The sequence below is a fragment of the Magnolia sinica genome, chromosome 3, assembly GCF_029962835.1.
Source record: "Magnolia sinica isolate HGM2019 chromosome 3, MsV1, whole genome shotgun sequence".
NCBI lineage: Eukaryota > Viridiplantae > Streptophyta > Magnoliopsida > Magnoliales > Magnoliaceae > Magnolia > Magnolia sinica.
In genome coordinates this window covers 83,925,550-83,943,588 of record NC_080575.1, presented here as the reverse complement: position 1 = coordinate 83,943,588, position 18,039 = coordinate 83,925,550, and the positions used below count along the sequence as shown (strand labels likewise).

The window sequence follows — 18,039 nt, the reverse complement described above, 5'->3', positions numbered from 1 at the left end:
TCTTTGGGCCACAGAAGTTTTCGATCAAGCTGATATTTGTGTTTTCCCTTATTAAATGTCTTTTTTAACTTATAAACAGGTTGGATCTCAAATAAACATCATGGTGGGCCCTAGGAAGGTTTCAACGGTAGCCGTCACTGTCCTCACTGCTTTTAGTGGTGGGGTCCACTTGAACTTTGGATCTACCTCATTCTTAGGTTTATACCATAAAATGATCTCTAAAAGTGGATGAATGGTGTGGATACAATACATACATCATGGTGGGCCCAAAGAGCGTGGTGACGTCACTTGTGTAGCAAGCGTTCGGTAGCTAATCCGCGTCCCTTCTAGTGGGTCTATTGTGCGTTTGTCACCATTCACTGCATTGTATTTGTGGGAACTCATCTCTACGCATGCACACCAATCCAGGCCGTCCAAATCGCGACCTCTATTAATGAGAGGCCATTGACCGAAAGCCAAATTGTTCAAAGGGTCACGAGAGCCCCATTCGTTGCCACAGGACAATTGGAAAAAAGTGCTCAATGGCCCATATCCAAACCATGAGATCAGATGGTTAGGATCATTCAATAAGGGGGCGTTTGGCGCATGGTATTAGATGGGATTAGGTGGAATGGAATTGCATTTGGCTCCTTAACAATCCCTGTCATATCTAATAATTATATTTTTTGAATCGCATCCAACCTGATCCTTCCTAATACCATGCGCCAAACGAAATCATATTGCTATCGTAGTGAGTAAACTCTATTGGGCCCACCATGAATGTATCTGGTCTATCCATGCCGTCCATCCATTTTTTCATCTTATTTTAGGAGTTGAGACAAAAATTTAAGCATGCACAAATATCAAGCGGACCATACCATAGGAAACAGTTGGAATAATGATTTCCACCGTTGAAACCTTTATAGGGCCCACAGTAATGTTTATTTCTCATCCAACCTGTTCAAAAGATAAAAAAAACATGGATAAAGGGAAATAACAAATACAAGCTTGATCCAAAACTTCTGTGGCCCCCAAGAAATTTTCAATGGTAGATGTTCAATTCACACTGTTTCCTTTGGTGTGGTCCAATTGAGGATTGGATATACTTCATTTGTTGGTTCAAAACTTAAAATTAACAGGTAAAATGTATGAACGGAGTGGATAAAATACATAAATCAAGGTGGATCCCACAGAGTTTACTCAGTACGCAATCCGCTTCCGCGCCAAACACCCCCTAAGTGGATGCCGCATGGGACTGGCCACACTGGTGTTTCCACTAATTCCGGATGCTGCATCTTCACGCGCCAGAGACAAACGCATCACAAGTGCCCAATCTGGCACGTGTTCGAGATTTGGGGCGTTCACAAGGTGGGCCCAACAAGAAATGTTTCTTAACACAAAAATTAGGCAAGCCCATTTTCCGGGTGGGCCACACATGTACGAAGAAATGGATGGTTGGAAAATCAATGAGAGCGTGTAATTCACCTGATCAGGGCAACCGGTCTTTTTTGTAGGATGATACATTCGGTGAGGGGATCTTTTTATGACGTCCTGGGTCCCACACATGCATGTCTCATTGGCACGTGTAAGATGTCCGTAAATAGTCTTTCTGCTTGATGTTGGGATCTTCCGCACGAGATGCACGTGGGCAGGTAGCGTGGGCAGACTTTTGCTCTAGGCAGCCTTCCTTTTATCGCGAGATGAATGGACGCGAGAAATCACGGAGATGCTGACTTCATTATCGGAAGGGATGTTCTCGTATCTCATTGACAGTTACAGTGCTCTTAGTTGTATAGGTACATCTAAACATTCCATTAGACTTATCAGAACCGTCCATTAGTTCCAACACTCAATCCATCGGCTACCATGCAAAATTTACACCGATATAAAATTTTAAACATCTCACAAATAGAATCTAACGTGTACGGTCAATAATGTTTATACAAAAAATAGGTTCTGTTAACAATTTCGTCCATTTGTTTGTAGAAGGCCCATCATGGAAAGGAATCCTTTTTCTTAGGCAATCCTGAAATCCTATCCGTGGCTGGGAAGTTAGATGATTCTTAAAAAAAGGACCAAATTAAAAATGGTTTAGATTATCTGGTTGGTGTATTTTTGCATGGTTGCATACGAAATATGTCCTGGAATTAATTGGCTGTCCAAGTATCCTGATGCAGCTAGCACCAGTCAACCCGGTTGGACCACAAGTCATCCACTAGGTGGATAACTTCCAACTTTTCATGTGTGTGCTTCATCCAACCCGTCCAATAGGTTTATCCCACCATGAGGATTATCTTCTACAAAAATCAGCTCCATACACTCATTGAGTGGACCACACTTGTATTTTTCTATTTATCAATAATCCCCATCGTAGGGCTAACCTATTGTAAGGATTGGGTTTCGCATTCACTTTAGAGGTTGGATGTTATCTGATTGGTGGACCGTAATTTGTGGTGCAATTGGTTGGACTAGAAACCTTAATAAATAGAATTGGGAAAGGTTCCCCAGTTTTCAGTTTTCAGATCATTCACTCCCATCTCAAAGGTTCAAGAGCAGAGAGAGAGAGAGAGAGATGGGAATTCTGTCACTGAAGAAGAGTGCAAGAGAGATAGCTCCACATGGGAGCTTGATACTGGGTCAAATCATCACAGCAAGTTACATAGTTCTAAGCAAGATTATACTAGTGCAGGGCATTAGCTCATCTGTATTTCTTGTCTATCAGTTCATCTTAGCAACCATCTTCATTTCTATACTTGCCTTTATCTTTGAAAGGTATGCAACACAAAAAGAAAAGAAAAGAAAAAAAAAAAAAAACTGAACATGAACTGATAGTCATTTGAATTTTGTGGGTCTTGATAGGAATTGGAAACTCATATCTTCTTTGGTTTTCTTTTTGGGATGCAGGAAGAAAAGGCCTCCTCTTACAAGACACATCTTATGTTGGATTTTTGTGCTGGCTTTGGTTGGGTATGTGATTGCATGAGCATCTCCTTTCAATTTCTTTTCATATTAAGCTTTCATTTAGGAGGGATGCTCCATTCTCTTAGAGCACTGTAAAACAGTGCTCCTAGATTCATTTGATCTAGATTGTTCATTAGGTTCAACACACATTTTATGAGCTATGGTGTAAATATCACACACTGATATTAAACATATGAACCGTTTGATTAATGGTCTTTAATATGAACGGTCAAGATAATTTACACAAAGTAGGACTAATCAGCAATTTGATCCATCTATTCATTAGGGCGTTCAAGGATTGCCTATAATTCTAAAGAATTACTTTGTTAAGCAATTGTAACCATCTACTCGTGGCTTAAAAAATGAATGCCCGTAGAAAATAAGGCCATCATGACTTTAAAAAATGGATGGCCATGGACAGTAAGCCCAAATCATAGATGGATTGAATCACCCACTCAGTAAAATTTTGTATGATACCAATAAAATGTGTTCTAGACTTAATGAATGGTTTAGATTAACAGACCGGACCATTCAAGTGAACCAATGCAACTTGCAGAGCTGTAACTTATAGTACTGCTCTAAAAGCAGAGCATTTCTCTTCATTCTTGGCATGCAGGACAGTCAATAGGGCTGGCAATGGGTCGGGTGGACGTTGGCCCTGGCCTGAGCCTTAAGTATAATAAGGCTTTTATAATCTATGTTAGTAATATCTATGTGCTATGTAGTATCTATTTGGGAAACGGGTTGAGCTATTTATCATTGGCCTGAGCACTAGGATTAGGTTTTGAGTCATAGCTCAGCCCTTAGGCCACATTGAATGGCCGAAACCCTGGACCTTCAGGCTGGGCTAGTGGCTCAGCCCATTGCCACCCTTAACACCACTCACTTTGCTACAGGGATGCTAATGGGCCAGGCCGCCGGACCCTGTAGTGCTAGAGCCTGGGCCCCTAAACTTGGCCCAAGGGCCGAGCCGAGTCTCCGAGTTAGGTTAGCCTGGTGACAGTCCAGGATTATAACTGAGGCGCGTCAATTGCTAGTTGAAAACTATTTCCAAACCCCCTTTGGCCAGGGTTCAGCTCTGTGCCATCGAGAATTTCTGGAAGTTCCCCCTCTAATCCAGGGTAAGGCCCTAAAAAAAAAGAAAAAAGAAAGAGTGTGCCATCATTATAGCTTTTTCTTACATTGTACGGCCCAACCCTGTTGGGGAAGGGGCTGGACTTAGGGCACTAGGGCTGGGTTAGGGTAAACCCCGGTCCACTTCAGCCTGGCCCATTACGATTGCAATCCCTACTTTGGCAGTGGTTTGGTAGGGCTGCTAATTGGCTATACTGGGTTTGGTGGGCCCAAGGCCTGCTCTGCCATCTGGGCCTTTGAAAAAAGTTTTAGGCTAGAAATATAAGCATCTGGGCTTGGGTTAGGTGAGGTCTCAGTTCACTGTGGGAACCAACAAATAGGGATTTAATCAATTTGTAGGCTGGGATGGGTTGGGTCTGTTCATAACCAATCTCTGGGGCATACTATGCTATTGTCATTCTGGGGTTCGGAACTCCTGGCCCATTGTCACCCCCTTGTGCACATTTGTATACATGCAGATTTCTACATGTTTGTGGGGGGCAAGTGTGACTATATCTCTTTTGGACTTGTTAAGAAATCAGGTCCGGGTTGGTTTCACCTTTTTGGACCCGGTTAAAATTCGGGTTAGCTGGGTTTGACTTGGTCCATCAACTTGGATCCGGTTAAAATTGGATTGGGTTAACTAAAATCTGTTCTAATTAGTTTTAATATTAATATCATATGTATTAAATTTATATTTGATAGTTCTAGTAAAGGAATGATGTGCCCCGAGCCATGAGCATGTAAGAGATCCAGTTTATCCCCTAATGCGTGTCTTAAAGTGGCCAAAAGGTGACGCAGGGGGATAACCATGTTCCTCAAGTGATTAGAACCTTGAATCCATAAGGATATTTTTTTGAATCACAAGAAAAAGAAAAAAGAAAATGCAGAATTTTATTAATAAATAATTTTCTAATGTGCATGTGTCTTAATTACACCATTAATAAAGAAAAAAAATCCAAAATTCGTAATTATAAAAAATGGTAAAATTCTAACTCTAATAAAAGTCTCAATTCTAGTAAAACTCTTTTAAAATCTAAATTTTAAAAATAAAAATTTCAAATAAACTTTTGCTTTCAGAGTCATAGCTTATTTCGAAAAAAAGGAGAAAATTTAAAATTATAAAAATAAGTATTGCAAAAATCGAAATTACTAAAAATAGTAATTTTTTTCTAAAATTTAATTTTTGAAATAAAACCACACATTTTCTTGTGAAACAGATAGATGTCACCCACTTTTTGGGTCAGTTCGCATTAGATGGCCCCTTCCAGTAAAAAGGTTACGATACTCGGATCAAAAGTTATGGCCAATTTACGGTTCACTTTCTTTTGGTCGAACCATGTTGGAATGTATCCGTGCAATGTCCTTACATTAATATATACTTGTCGAATTTAATCCAATCATTGGGTGGGCCCAACCATATAAATGTTCTTATTGATTTGAACCTAGATCCAAATGCCTAATGGGCACCCCACAGGCAGCCAAACCCAATCGAATCCAGGTCCACGTCTTTACCAGTGAGAACCCGACCCTGCAAGATCTGAGCCCTGTTTGCACCATGTAGATGCATTATAGGTCCCAATCTGAAGCAGACCGTTGACAGCCCTAGGAATCATCATGCACATGTGGATGTATCTTTGCATATGATTTCAAACACACATATTCACGTTCTTCCCTGCACAATGCACCATTTTTCCTAATTTATTAATCAATTTAAACCTGATGTCTTTGTAGGGTCACATTCGCCCAGAGCATGTTAGCTGGGGCCTTGTACTTCACCACAAGCGCTATAGAATCTTCTGTCCTTAACATGATTCCTGCCATTACCTACATCCTTTCTCTCATCTCAAGACAAGAGAAGCTTGAAATACACACCTTGTGGGGAAAAGGGAAGATCTTTGGGACCCTCCTTTCTGTTTCCGGTGCTTTAACTTTGATGTTATGGCATGGATCAGCCGCTAATTTGATGTCCACAGACCTGAGAAATTGGTTGGTTGGATTGGTGATGGTTATTGTTGGGGTGGTTGCTTTCAGTACATGGATCTTGATGCTGGTGAGTTCCACTCCATGACCGTTCATGTACGGCTTTGCTAAGTGTACATCCTTGCACAGGGCAGTTCATATAAACGCCACTGTACGTGTAACATGGCATATGGCTATGAGATTTAATCCGTCCATCATGCGTCCCACTATATGGATGCCCTACATAAGAATCAGGTCAGTTCATAGATCATGTGGGCCACAGTTTTTGGAAGCAATGTATGGCTGAAGTTTTCTAAACGTTTCGACTCTTTCTAACATTGTGTCCACCCGATAAGTGTACTGGTACGACTTTTGGTGAGAATGGATAAAAATCCCTTCATATACATTGATACATTATCTTTTAATGGCTCGAGCTTTTAGAACAACCGGTAATTTTACATGGTATCAAAGAGAAAGATCTTGCGTTTGAATTCTGAGAGCAACAAATATGCCTGGATTATTATATATTCTCTCCCAATATACATTGATACATGACTTAACATTATGTTATGAAGTCATAAACCCCATTTACCCATGGCAAGAGCTTTCCATCATGTTTTCTAAATTTTTTTTGTTTTGTTTTGTTTTGTTTCTTCAACCTTTTTTTAAAAAATAAAAATAAAATAACAGGAAGTTGTGACAAAGCAATACCCAGTAGAGTTGTCCATGACTGCTATCATGTTCTTCTTTGCGACGTTGCAAACATGCGTTGTAGCTGGTATACTGAGCCATAAAGCCTCTCAGTGGCAGCTCAAATGGGATCTAGAGCTCCTAAACATCTTCATTGGTGTAAGTACCCCAACCAATTTTGAATTATTTAGTTATTACTGTGGAATGGATATCTGCACTCACCATTGTTGATCGATGAACCCTTTCACTTCTATTTTTGGTACTGAACTGCTTCAACTTTCTACCGTTTTATTATCAAATGTCCAAAGAAAAAGATGTTATATATCAATAGTTAGGCTGTAAGGGCAGAGTAGGAATTGTCCAGACCTGGGTTTGGACCAGGCCTGTACCTATTAGCTTGGCCCATGTGCCAGTCTTGGGATCCGAATGAATGGCCATTCCAATCCTTGTTTAGGCAACCCATGTTCAAATGCAGACCATTTGTTTCATTCTTCTAAATTTCTAATCTTTTGTGCATGTGTAGCCCACTTAATAAACGGATAGATTACGAACATTCAAGTGAGCGATCTGGATTTTATCAAAATTTTAGTACAGGCTCGGGCCCAACCAACTTTCAGGCTTGATCCTGAGCCTGATTTGCTAGCCCATGAAGGGCTTGGGCCTTAAGTGTCTAGCACTGATGTAGAGCGGGGGCCACGGACACTTTCATGGCGAAGATGGACCAGGGGAGACCTGATTGGAGGCGGAAGTGATCCGGACCGTTAGAACCTTAAAACAAGCGTATCTTGCAAATCGGAATGATTTATTTGACGTACCATATATGATTTCGGGTAAGAGAAGCTACTGTAGCCAACCAACCCGCTATGCCGGGTTGCCCACACCGAATTTGCAAGATACCATTAGATCGACGGTCCAAAGTCAATTTTAATTTCATTAGTTTTTGTTCAATCATAATTCTTGATCTTATGAGCTTTAGGAGTTGTGCCCAACATGAAAAGGGCTTAGAAAAATTAGGAGAATAACATGGTTAGGCCAAATTGGACACTTACTATTTTTGGCCGAAAACCATGAAGTCCAGTAGAAATCATGATTGTCTATAAGTAGTAAGTTTACTATATATAGTACGTCACATTTTTTGGGACTTTGGTTTGGAGTTTGATTCTTAAACTTCATCCTAGGTTTGATATCACTATTTAAGGGTTGTAAATTCATTTTTTTAAATAATCAATTAATTTATTTTCAGAATTATTAGAAAATATTTTCTATTTTCTTCCCTCGTGGATTTGAGAAATCTCTGTGGGAAATCCAGAGAAACTACGTGAATTCGGAGTAGTTATCCTTGAGGAAGACGGTGCTCAATCTCATCACGTCCATCCTTGCATCAAGCATGGCCCAAACAAGGCCCATTGAAAACCTTACAAGGTATTTGTGGGTTAGGTCTTGAACTCCCCTCAACACTACTCGATCGGACTAGACCCATTTTCTACTCTAGTTACAAGCCAATTACAAAATGTGTAGTAAGTAGCATGTCCATGATCACTATTAAATAATCAGGTATCATGATCTAACACATGGTTTTACATATGTTGAATGCCTGCAGGGTGCTCTCAACAGTGGGTTAGCCAACTTCTTCGTTGCATGGTGTGCCAGATTAAAAGGGCCTGTTTTTGTGTCTTCCTTCTCTCCTTTGGGCCTCCTGTTCACCACCATTTTGGAATCTATATTTCTTGGCCATACCATGCATGCTGGAAGGTATTCATGCTTGCAAATTACAATATTTCTTATTTCTTCAATTTTTCTAGTGTTGTCCATGCTTCTGTCATCCAAACCATTGATATGATGTTATACTCACTCTGGCTGGCCCACCAACCAAGAATCTACCAGATAGGAATATCCTAGCAATCTTCGGCCTTAGTTTGGTTGAATATATATAGTTTGGTTGAATATATACAAATTGTTATTGAGTTTCTTTCCTGACCATCTATTTTCTTGTTCCCAATTGAAAGGTCAGGATTCTCTTTGGGAGAGATTTTTGGGCATACACCACCATAATAGTGACTTTTCAGCTCAAAGTCCTGGATTGATGAACCATGGGCACCACTTTTACAACTGAAACTCACAGCAAACCTTATATATTCTAAAAGCATGAACTGATAAAGAGTGGCGAATAAATTCCTTTGTCTCATACCCTAGGCCTACATCGCATGGGTTAGGACCTCGGTCGAACCTCCTCGTGAGCCCTACTTCACATTGGTTTTGCTTCACACGAGCTACCCATCTTGAGTGTGTCCCCGCATCCCATGGGTTACCCCACTCGAGCCCGATGTGAAAATGCTACCGCATTAGTTTTGTTTGGAGAGAGGTCTACACGCACTTGTATTTTGGTGACTTTTTTATTAGTGAAAATAATGTGACATTTTCTGTTGCAGTGTGGTTGGATCAGTCATGATAGTGATGGGCCTTTACATTTATCTATGGTCAAGGGCTAAGGAGGAAGTCTACCAGTCAATGGATGGTCATGATTCTCTCACCTCTTCTCTCGTATCCAACAATTCATTAGACCATGCAACACAAGTGGAAAGTGTATATACTGTTTAAAAATACATAGGCACTGATGCTGGGATTGAGTCTCTCCATCAGCTCTTCCTGTTTTCAAATGGCACCACACTTCTTCATTAGAGATTCAATTTCTTCATTTCTTGTTATAAACCAATTCCTCATACATTTCGGGCATTTTGTTGGAAGCTCAAGACCACCTCAAACAGGTATAACATTCCTTGTGAGTCGCATGGCATCCTTTTGATCCCAGCTACGGATCGTTGCCATTTCTTGAACTTTCCTTGTTTGGCTGTATGAAGTAGCAGATCTAAGAAACATTGCTTCTAAATTTGTGGATTGTTTGAAGTATAGGATATTAGTTGGTCCAAAGATGGACAAACTAGCCTTCCATATTGTCTGAGCGTGACATTATTTGCCATTTGGGAGTGCCAAGCAACCAATGTATTCTTCAGTTGTTTTGAAATTTCGGTTAAAAATCGCTTCCAATGATTTCAGATTGCTGAAGAGAACGGCCATGAGATGAATAGTTGTTGGATGGATAGAAGCCGGTTCCTAATGCAGCTTGACGTGGTCGTAATGGACTGCAATATACAACTTAAATATGCTAAATTCAGAATAATATATTTTCCTGAATAAGACTTTGATTGGAGTGAATCAAAAGCCAAAATGAACCTGGATAAGTTTAGTTACAGAAAAAAAAAAAAAAGAAGGAGAAAATAAAACCCAAAATCAAGCAAAACTGATTTTAGAGCGATTTGAAACTATCTATAAAATCGTTAGCTTTAGGCAGTTGGCATTTTAAGAATTTTAATAATATTTTTGGAATTGAAATGGAATAAAATTTTATAGGATGAAAATAAACATGATGATTAATTACCAGAAAAATTATAAAAATCTTTTACTAACTAAAAGTACAAAAAAGGTTGCAGGTAATAAACCTATGAAAACTAAAAATTTCTGCAATCACAAAGTATTCCAATGAACGGGGAATCACTCGACCGGCATGGGTTTGACTCACTCACAACTAACGAGGAGTCACTCAATTCTTTCTTCTACTGAAAATTTACAAGAAATAATATTTTTTTATAACTCAAAAATGTGTTCTTTTCTCATTGTAAAATAGATCCTTATATGGACCAATCAAACAAAATGCAGCTTTAAAAATTATAAAAAAAAGACATTACCAAGGCATGTATGAATCTCAAAATTTCTTTCATTTCCTATGCACAGCGCATGGTCCCAAAGCCATACATTATAAAGATACTTAAATGCAGTTGGGCAAGAAGTCATTGGTTGAATTTTTAGGCTTGGGCTTGATTCATCGGCTAGGCTTTCCTCTTGAATTGGGCCAATTGAAGGTGAATCATTCTTCTCTTTTTTGAAAGAACTTGCCCTTGAGTTCGAAGTGCGATGCATTTTGAAATTGGCTTCTTCTTTGGTAGTTGATAATGTAGTTCAACAATTCTTCTTGGTTTGTCTTCTATGAATGTCCAAATTGATAGTACGTGCGGAAGAGTGAGCCCTCAAGATCTGACGGTCTACATGATATGAACCTTCACAAAATCGAAGATGAACGGTCCAGATCTAGCGGTTTGCCTAACCACTACTGGAGCATATAGGTCTAATCGCCCCTTTGATTCTACGGTATAGATGGCCCCGGATAACGATCTATGGCTTAGATCGTCCTAAGGACAAGCTAAACAGACAAATTTCCATTTACTACTATTCCTCTTTTTACTCTCGTTATTTCTGATATCTTTTCACAAGAGAACCTTATCCTATTTATAGGAAAGGATGAGAGTTTGGATGAGATCAGAAATTATTTGGTCTTATCCCTATTTCCCCATCTAAGTCCAAATTCAAATTTGAATTTGAAATCTATTTGCTAATGGAAGAGGCCAAAAGAGGCCTAAACTCATGAGACCCACCCACTAGTGATTGCCCACCGGTGGGCCCCATTGGCTTATTTCCAACACAAATCTATGTAAACCATTCATATCACATTGTTGAAGCAAATTTATGACTTCATCTTCATAATTTTTTTTCATCTACTTCAATTAAATAGTACAAACCCTCATGAGATTGATGGAGGAGAAGGTAGTGGCGACTTCTTTATCATACATTGAAATCTCTTTTCAAAACCAAACTTTCTCATCTTTCAAAATCATAGCATTGCCATCATATGTTTTTTAACTTTACAATTTTTATTAAAAATATCATATCCAAATTTTTTTCCAACTTTTTTTTTCATATGCATTATCATAATTAACCTCTTTATAAAAAATAGGTGGTGACTTCAATCAACAACACTTCCATCATGGCAGTAGAGGAAGAGTGTGAATTCTACCTTTTCATGATGAAATCTAAGATATTACAATGCTTACCAAGATTTGAAGAATTTCATCATAAATCAAATTTGGTTTGATACCACTTCGATGCAGCTCGATGTGGTGGTAATGGATTGCTTAAATGTGAGGCTCATATCCTAAACTGTACCGTTCCGTAGGCTTCCGCAATCCTCTCGGTCGAATTCTAGCAACCCGCAACGCGTAGTTAACATTTGTGTGCCACCTTGAGTCGTACCCTGTCAACCCAAGTTGGCTCGACCTGAGACTTATACCCTAGCGACCACGCCGTCGCCGCGGTTCTGATGCTGCGTCTCGCGCACCGATGCGATACCCAGGTCAGGAGACGTGAGCCCACTTCAGTTCGAAAAAAATGCATCACATTTACAAATTCAAGAGAACATTTTTCATCAATCACATCAATCGTGAGACTCGTATCCTATCCCGTACCGTTCCTTAGGCTTTCGCAGTCCTCCGGTGGAATTCCGGTAACTTTCGACATGTATTCGATGTTTACGCGCGATCTTAAGCCGAGTCCTACATATCAGAGTCGACTCAACTCGAAACTTATACCCTAGCGACCGCACCATCACTGCGGTTCCAATGCAGCGTCTCGCACGCCAAGGCGATACCCGGGCCAGAAGATGTGGGCCCACGTTCAGCTCGAGGAAAACGTCGCGTATTGAAAATACTGAGGGAATCTCTATGACACATCATATCAATCCATCAATCAAATGTCAAGTACAATACCCATCCCCAAGTACAACCACCCTTCCTAAACTCAACTCTCTCTCTTACAACCACGTACACCCATCCATCACTCACCATCCCTCTCTCCCATCACTTCTTTCCCATCACCTCTCTCTCTCTCTCTCTTTTATTCTCTTTCTCATTCTCCAAGCAACCCACATCCAAGCAAGCTCCATGAGAGAGCTTTGTGTGGCCCATTTCCTATCTCCCATCCACGCCCTCCAAAACCACTCTCGACCTTTGAATCTCATCAATGAGAGCTCTAGAATGCGTTGATGGAAGGAGAAGTCCATGATCGAAGGTGGGTGATCATGTATTTACCTTTTGTGATTTAAGGGCCCACATTGGTGGGACCCATCTTGTTGTATGTATTGTAGTCATAAGAGGGCTCATAGTGGCGGAGCCCTCCATCACGCGATTCTCTATCTCTCTCTCTCTCTCTTTTAATTATATGATGGCCCACCTGATGTGTGTATTTTTCAGGCCATCCAGACGGTGCTGGACGCACCTTGATGCGGTGATGGATGCACCTTGATGTGCGTGTGGTGTCCACACCATCCAGCAGTGCAAACCCTGCTGTGATGTGTGTGTATTATCCACGCTGCCTAGTAGCCGTGACCCCACTTAATGTATATGTATTACATATACACTGTCCATATGTGCTAGATATGGATGGATGGTGCTGTGGACCACCCTGATGCACGAGTTTTAAATCCACCCCGTCCACCTATTGGACGAGCAGCAGGTAGCTGCTGTAGGATGCCAGCAAGCTCGGTGGACCCCATCCATGTGGGACGCCACATGATGGATGTGTTTCATCCTACCGTCCATCACCTAGATGGTAGTAATAAGATCAGTATAGCTGTCTAGCTGGTGGGCCATGTGCAGTGGGACCCAACCCTGATGTATCTGTTGTAACCTCACCATCCATCAGGGACGGTGGGATCCATCATGATTTATGGATTTAAATCCACACCGTCAGTAGGGTTTGTGGGTCCCACCTCGATTATATGGGTATCATCCACACCGTCCAGTGGTCTGGATGGTGGGGACCACCTAGATTCATGTGTTTTACATCCAGGCCGTCCAAGGCTTGGACGCTGGTTGTCCTAAATAAAAAAATCATAATATATATATATATGTATAAAATATAATATTATATATGTATATCTGGTGGGCCCACGTGGGACCCACCTTTAATGCATGTCTTCTATATCATGCATCTGGACGGTGCCATGTAAGGCCTGATGTATATGGTGCATCTGCACCGTCCACTGCTTGGGACGGTGGGAATCCCACTTAATGTATGGGTCACATCCACACCGTCCACATTGTACTGGACGGAGCTGGACAATCATTGGACAGTGCTGATTTACATGTCTAGTGTTTGGATGGTGCTGATATACCTGGACAATGTTTGGACAGTGCTGATAATCATTAGTGGGCCATGTGCCCCTTGGATTGATAGTGTACTGTGATACACATGTTACACCTATAACTATTGAAATGATTTTTGGTGTGGTCCAAGCCCACTTGAGGCCCATTGGTGGGCCCATCCATGAGGCCCATCATGATGTATATTTGAGGCCCATGTGTAGGGCCCACCTATTGTGTATTTGAAGCTCATGGGTTGTGGCCCATTGTGATGTATTCGAGGTCCATGGGTAAGGCCTGATGTGACATGTTTATGGCCCATATGATGAGGCCCATTGAGATGTATTTTCAGCTCATATGATGAGGCCCATTGAGATGTATTTCTGGCCCATGTGATGTGGCCCATAGTGATGTGTATTAGGCCCGTGTATTGTGGCCCATTTGATGTATACGAGGCCCGTTGGTGCAGCCCATTGATACGACCCACTTGATGTATATGAGGCCTGTTGGTGTGGCCCATTGATATGGCCCATGGTGATTGTATGAGGCCCTTGTAGGAGGCCATGGGCCCACTATACGTTTGGCTCTATGTGGACCACTCCTCGGGAGTAATGTTGGTTAAATGTCCACATGATGGGCAATGGTGGTTTAATGTCCACATTGTGACCTTCCCTTAGGCCTTGTTCGACCGATCATCGAGGTCGATTCCGATTATTAAGGCTGATCATCGAGGTCAATTCCGATTATAGAGGCCGATTCTAATTGTCAAGGTCGATTCTGATAGCCGAAGCCGATTTCGATTATCGAGCCCGATTCTGATTGCTGAGGCCGATTATCAAGGCTGATTCCGATTGTTGAGGCCGATTCCGATTGCCGATGCCGATTATCGAGGCCGATTCTGATTATCGAGGTTGATTCCGGTTGTCGAGGCCGATTCTGATTATTGAGGCCGATTCTGATTGTCGAGGCCGATTATCGAGGTCGATTCCGATTGTTGAGGTCGATTTCGATTATCGAGGTTGATTCCGATTGTTGAGGCTGATTGTCGACGCCAATTCTTGTCACGCCCCAAACTCAGAAACCTAGCTCACAAAATTCTCGATCACCGAATCCAGCGCCGACAGCCTCCATAGTACCTCATTCTTGGCTTCTAGGCCCATTCGCCAGGTTCCAATCTTGGGATGCTACGAGGAGGATTTTCAACATCAGTTTGATTCGTAATAAGCATAACCAAAGGCATAACCCACAAACAACAATAAAAAACTCCATCATATTTCTACTATGATAAAAAACTTTACAAGTACAATGAGCATAAAGGAAAATATAATGATAATGGACAAAAGCTCCAAGATGATCTGCTATGCACTTCTGCCTTAATGCTGCTGCAGTCCAACGCCACCTGCACGCAACGGTCGTGCATAAGCTTATAGAAAGCTTAGAGGTTAGTGAAATGTGTGCGTAAGGTAGTAATACAATTATGCAGTATCAGAGTAATGCGGAATATGCTGATGAATCCATGAATGTTATTAGCCGTAGCAAGGCCATGCGGTGTAAGGCATGAATGATGTCGGCCATACCATGGCCATGCGGTGCGAAATGCAACTTAAGCATACAAATTCTTATCTAAGTCTACATATCAATACAGCTCAACTCTGGAATATCACCGGGGTTTAGTACACTCCAACCAGATTACTGCCCCATGGCGCAATAAGGTGAGTGGAAGTGACCTTACTATCCGCCTGCCAATATCGGGCTCGGCTCGTCGATAGTGGACCCATTTCTCGAACTGATCAAACTTAGCCTAGCTTTGCCCCCTCCACTCGGGCGGGTATGACCGCACCCCCTTCTAACCAACCATGACATAGTGGAAAGCGCGACCTTCTAGTAATCGGCACTCGGCACTCCTACACCCACTTGGTCTAGACGTTGGAGCAACCTCTTGGTACCATAAGGGTTTAAGGACTTTCACCCAGGGATATCTATAGCACCCCATGTAGAACAAGATTTTCGGTATCCAATCCTGCCAACCACAATATGCCTGTGGCGGCTATGGCCCTGATGTCACTAGGGCGTATAGTATACATGTCATACAATGCGAGATGCATGAATCACGCAATCCAGTCATACAGCAATCATGCGCATACTACGCGCTCATGTGGGCATCTCCCTCTACCAGGGAGTCCCATAACAATTTGCCCAATGGCGTGCGCTATGATCAATCACTCGTCTCATCACAAACATGTAGATGATGCGTATGGGCATGTTATTATGATGTCATGTTGTCACATACTCATAATCAATATCGATAATCGACGTTAGCCTCAGCAATCGGCACCGATAATCAGCATCGGTAATCAGCATCGATAATTAGGGTCGATAATCGGCGTCGGCCTCGACAATCAGTACCGATACTCAACATTGGTAATCGGCACCGGTGTCGACCTTGATAATCGGCACCGATACTCAGCATCAGTAATCGGCACCGATGATCAGGGTCGATAATCAGTGTTGGCCGTGGTTATGAAGTCATTCGTCTATAACGAATGAGGCCCACTTACTTGGGTTAACCCACGAAGAGAATGGGCCTAACAAGGCCTAAGAGAAGGTCACAATGAGGACATCTATCCATCATTGCCCATCAATGTGGACGTCAAACCAACATTGCTCCCAAGGAGTGGCCTATATAAAGAATTCATACACAATGTAATGGCCACATTGGGCCTCGCTCATGGGCTACATCGCACTGGCCGATTGAATGGGCCGATTAAATGGGCCAATTGTATATCAAATTGGGCCTGCCCTTAGGTATTCTGAGAGACCTATTCATAAGTTATCATAGAGATAGATGAAATGAAAACAATATCAACTTAATTGGAAATTTCCATGGCCTTTAGAAGTTGAACGGTGGATGTCAGGTTCATTATTAAATGGTGGGGTCCACTTGAACTTTGGATCTGACTCACTCATTTTCTCATGCCATAAGATGATCTCACAAGTGGTTGGAGGAAACGACACATACATCATGGTGGGCCCCACCACCCAAACAGTGGGCCGTGAAGATAAAACACATACACCCTGGTGAGGCCTACATGTCGAATAGTAGAGGGTCCCACAGAACTGGACGGTGTGGATTGTATCCACATGTACAACGGGTCCCACGGACCTAGTTAATGCCAAGGGTGCAAGAGCAGCTACACAGTTGCTGGACGTGCGGCCTCAGCTGCTCTGAAAAGGAGCAGAGGTGGGTCCCATGTAGGGCCCGCCCTTATGTACGTATGAGGTATATTTAATATATATCCATGGCCGCTGCCAATGCAGCTTTATGCATTTAAAAAGGCATGTATTTATAAAATATATAATACCTTATATAGGTATAGCTGCTGCTGCGCAGTTATGCTCATAAAAGTAGAGGTGGGTTCCACGTAGGGCCCACCACCTTTTATATATATATATATAATATAATATATAATATATAAAACATATACTATTTATGTAACATATAAAATATATAATATTCGAATATGTGCTGACGTCCAGGCCCTTGAACGGCTTGGGCAGTCTCATGCATCGAGGGCCCCACACATGGGGTGGGTCCCACCATCCAAAGACGATGGACGACTAGGATACAACACAGACACCATGGTGTGGCCAACGGAGTGGATGGATGGTGTGGGTGGGTCCCATGGACCCCATTGTCCGTTCACACCACTGTCAGTACACTGATGACATCAGTGTTAAAACGTGGTATCTTGCACTCAGTCTACCATAAGAGCTATGGACCTGGGCGTGCACACCCACCAAGGAGGGCCCACACGGACGTGGCCCCACCGTCCAGGGGTGGTGGATGGTTTGGATAAAACACATACAGTTTGGTGTGGCCCACCAAGATGGATGGATGACATGGGTGGGTCCCATGGACCCCACAGTCAGTCCACGCCCATGTCAGTACACACTCCATGTTAGCCACCTCCACAGGGATCAATGCCAAGACCTCTAGTGTTGAAACGAGGCATCTTTCACTCGGTCTGCCACCTGAGCTATGAAGCTGGGTGGGCCCACGTTAGATCACACCTCACTGGTAACCACCCCCATTGTTAGCTGCCTCATGGTGGCCCCCCCATGGATGGTTGGGATGGCATATAAACAGCATGGTGTGTCCCACATAGATGGGGTCCACCGGTAGATGCATGGATGATGTACAAACATTAGCTGGGCTATAATCATAGAAAGAGAGAGAGAGAGAGAAAGAGGAAGAGGCATTGGCGATGTTGGAGGTGATGGAGGGCCCGCGCCACTATGGGTCCCT

General features: G+C 42.2%; 1 protein-coding gene across 1 annotated transcript; it reads left to right on the top strand.

Moving 5' to 3' along the window:
* The first annotated feature begins 2,452 nt into the window (after positions 1–2,452).
* Positions 2,453–9,380, top strand: LOC131240095 (WAT1-related protein At4g01450-like). Its single transcript, XM_058238138.1, has 6 exons — positions 2,453–2,751; positions 2,884–2,946; positions 5,788–6,106; positions 6,706–6,864; positions 8,306–8,457; positions 9,135–9,380. Exons 1-6 carry the CDS (start codon positions 2,552–2,554, stop codon positions 9,301–9,303), a joined length of 1,062 nt encoding a protein of 353 aa, XP_058094121.1. The 5' UTR covers positions 2,453–2,551; the 3' UTR covers positions 9,304–9,380.
* Positions 9,381–18,039: the final 8,659 nt, after the last annotated feature.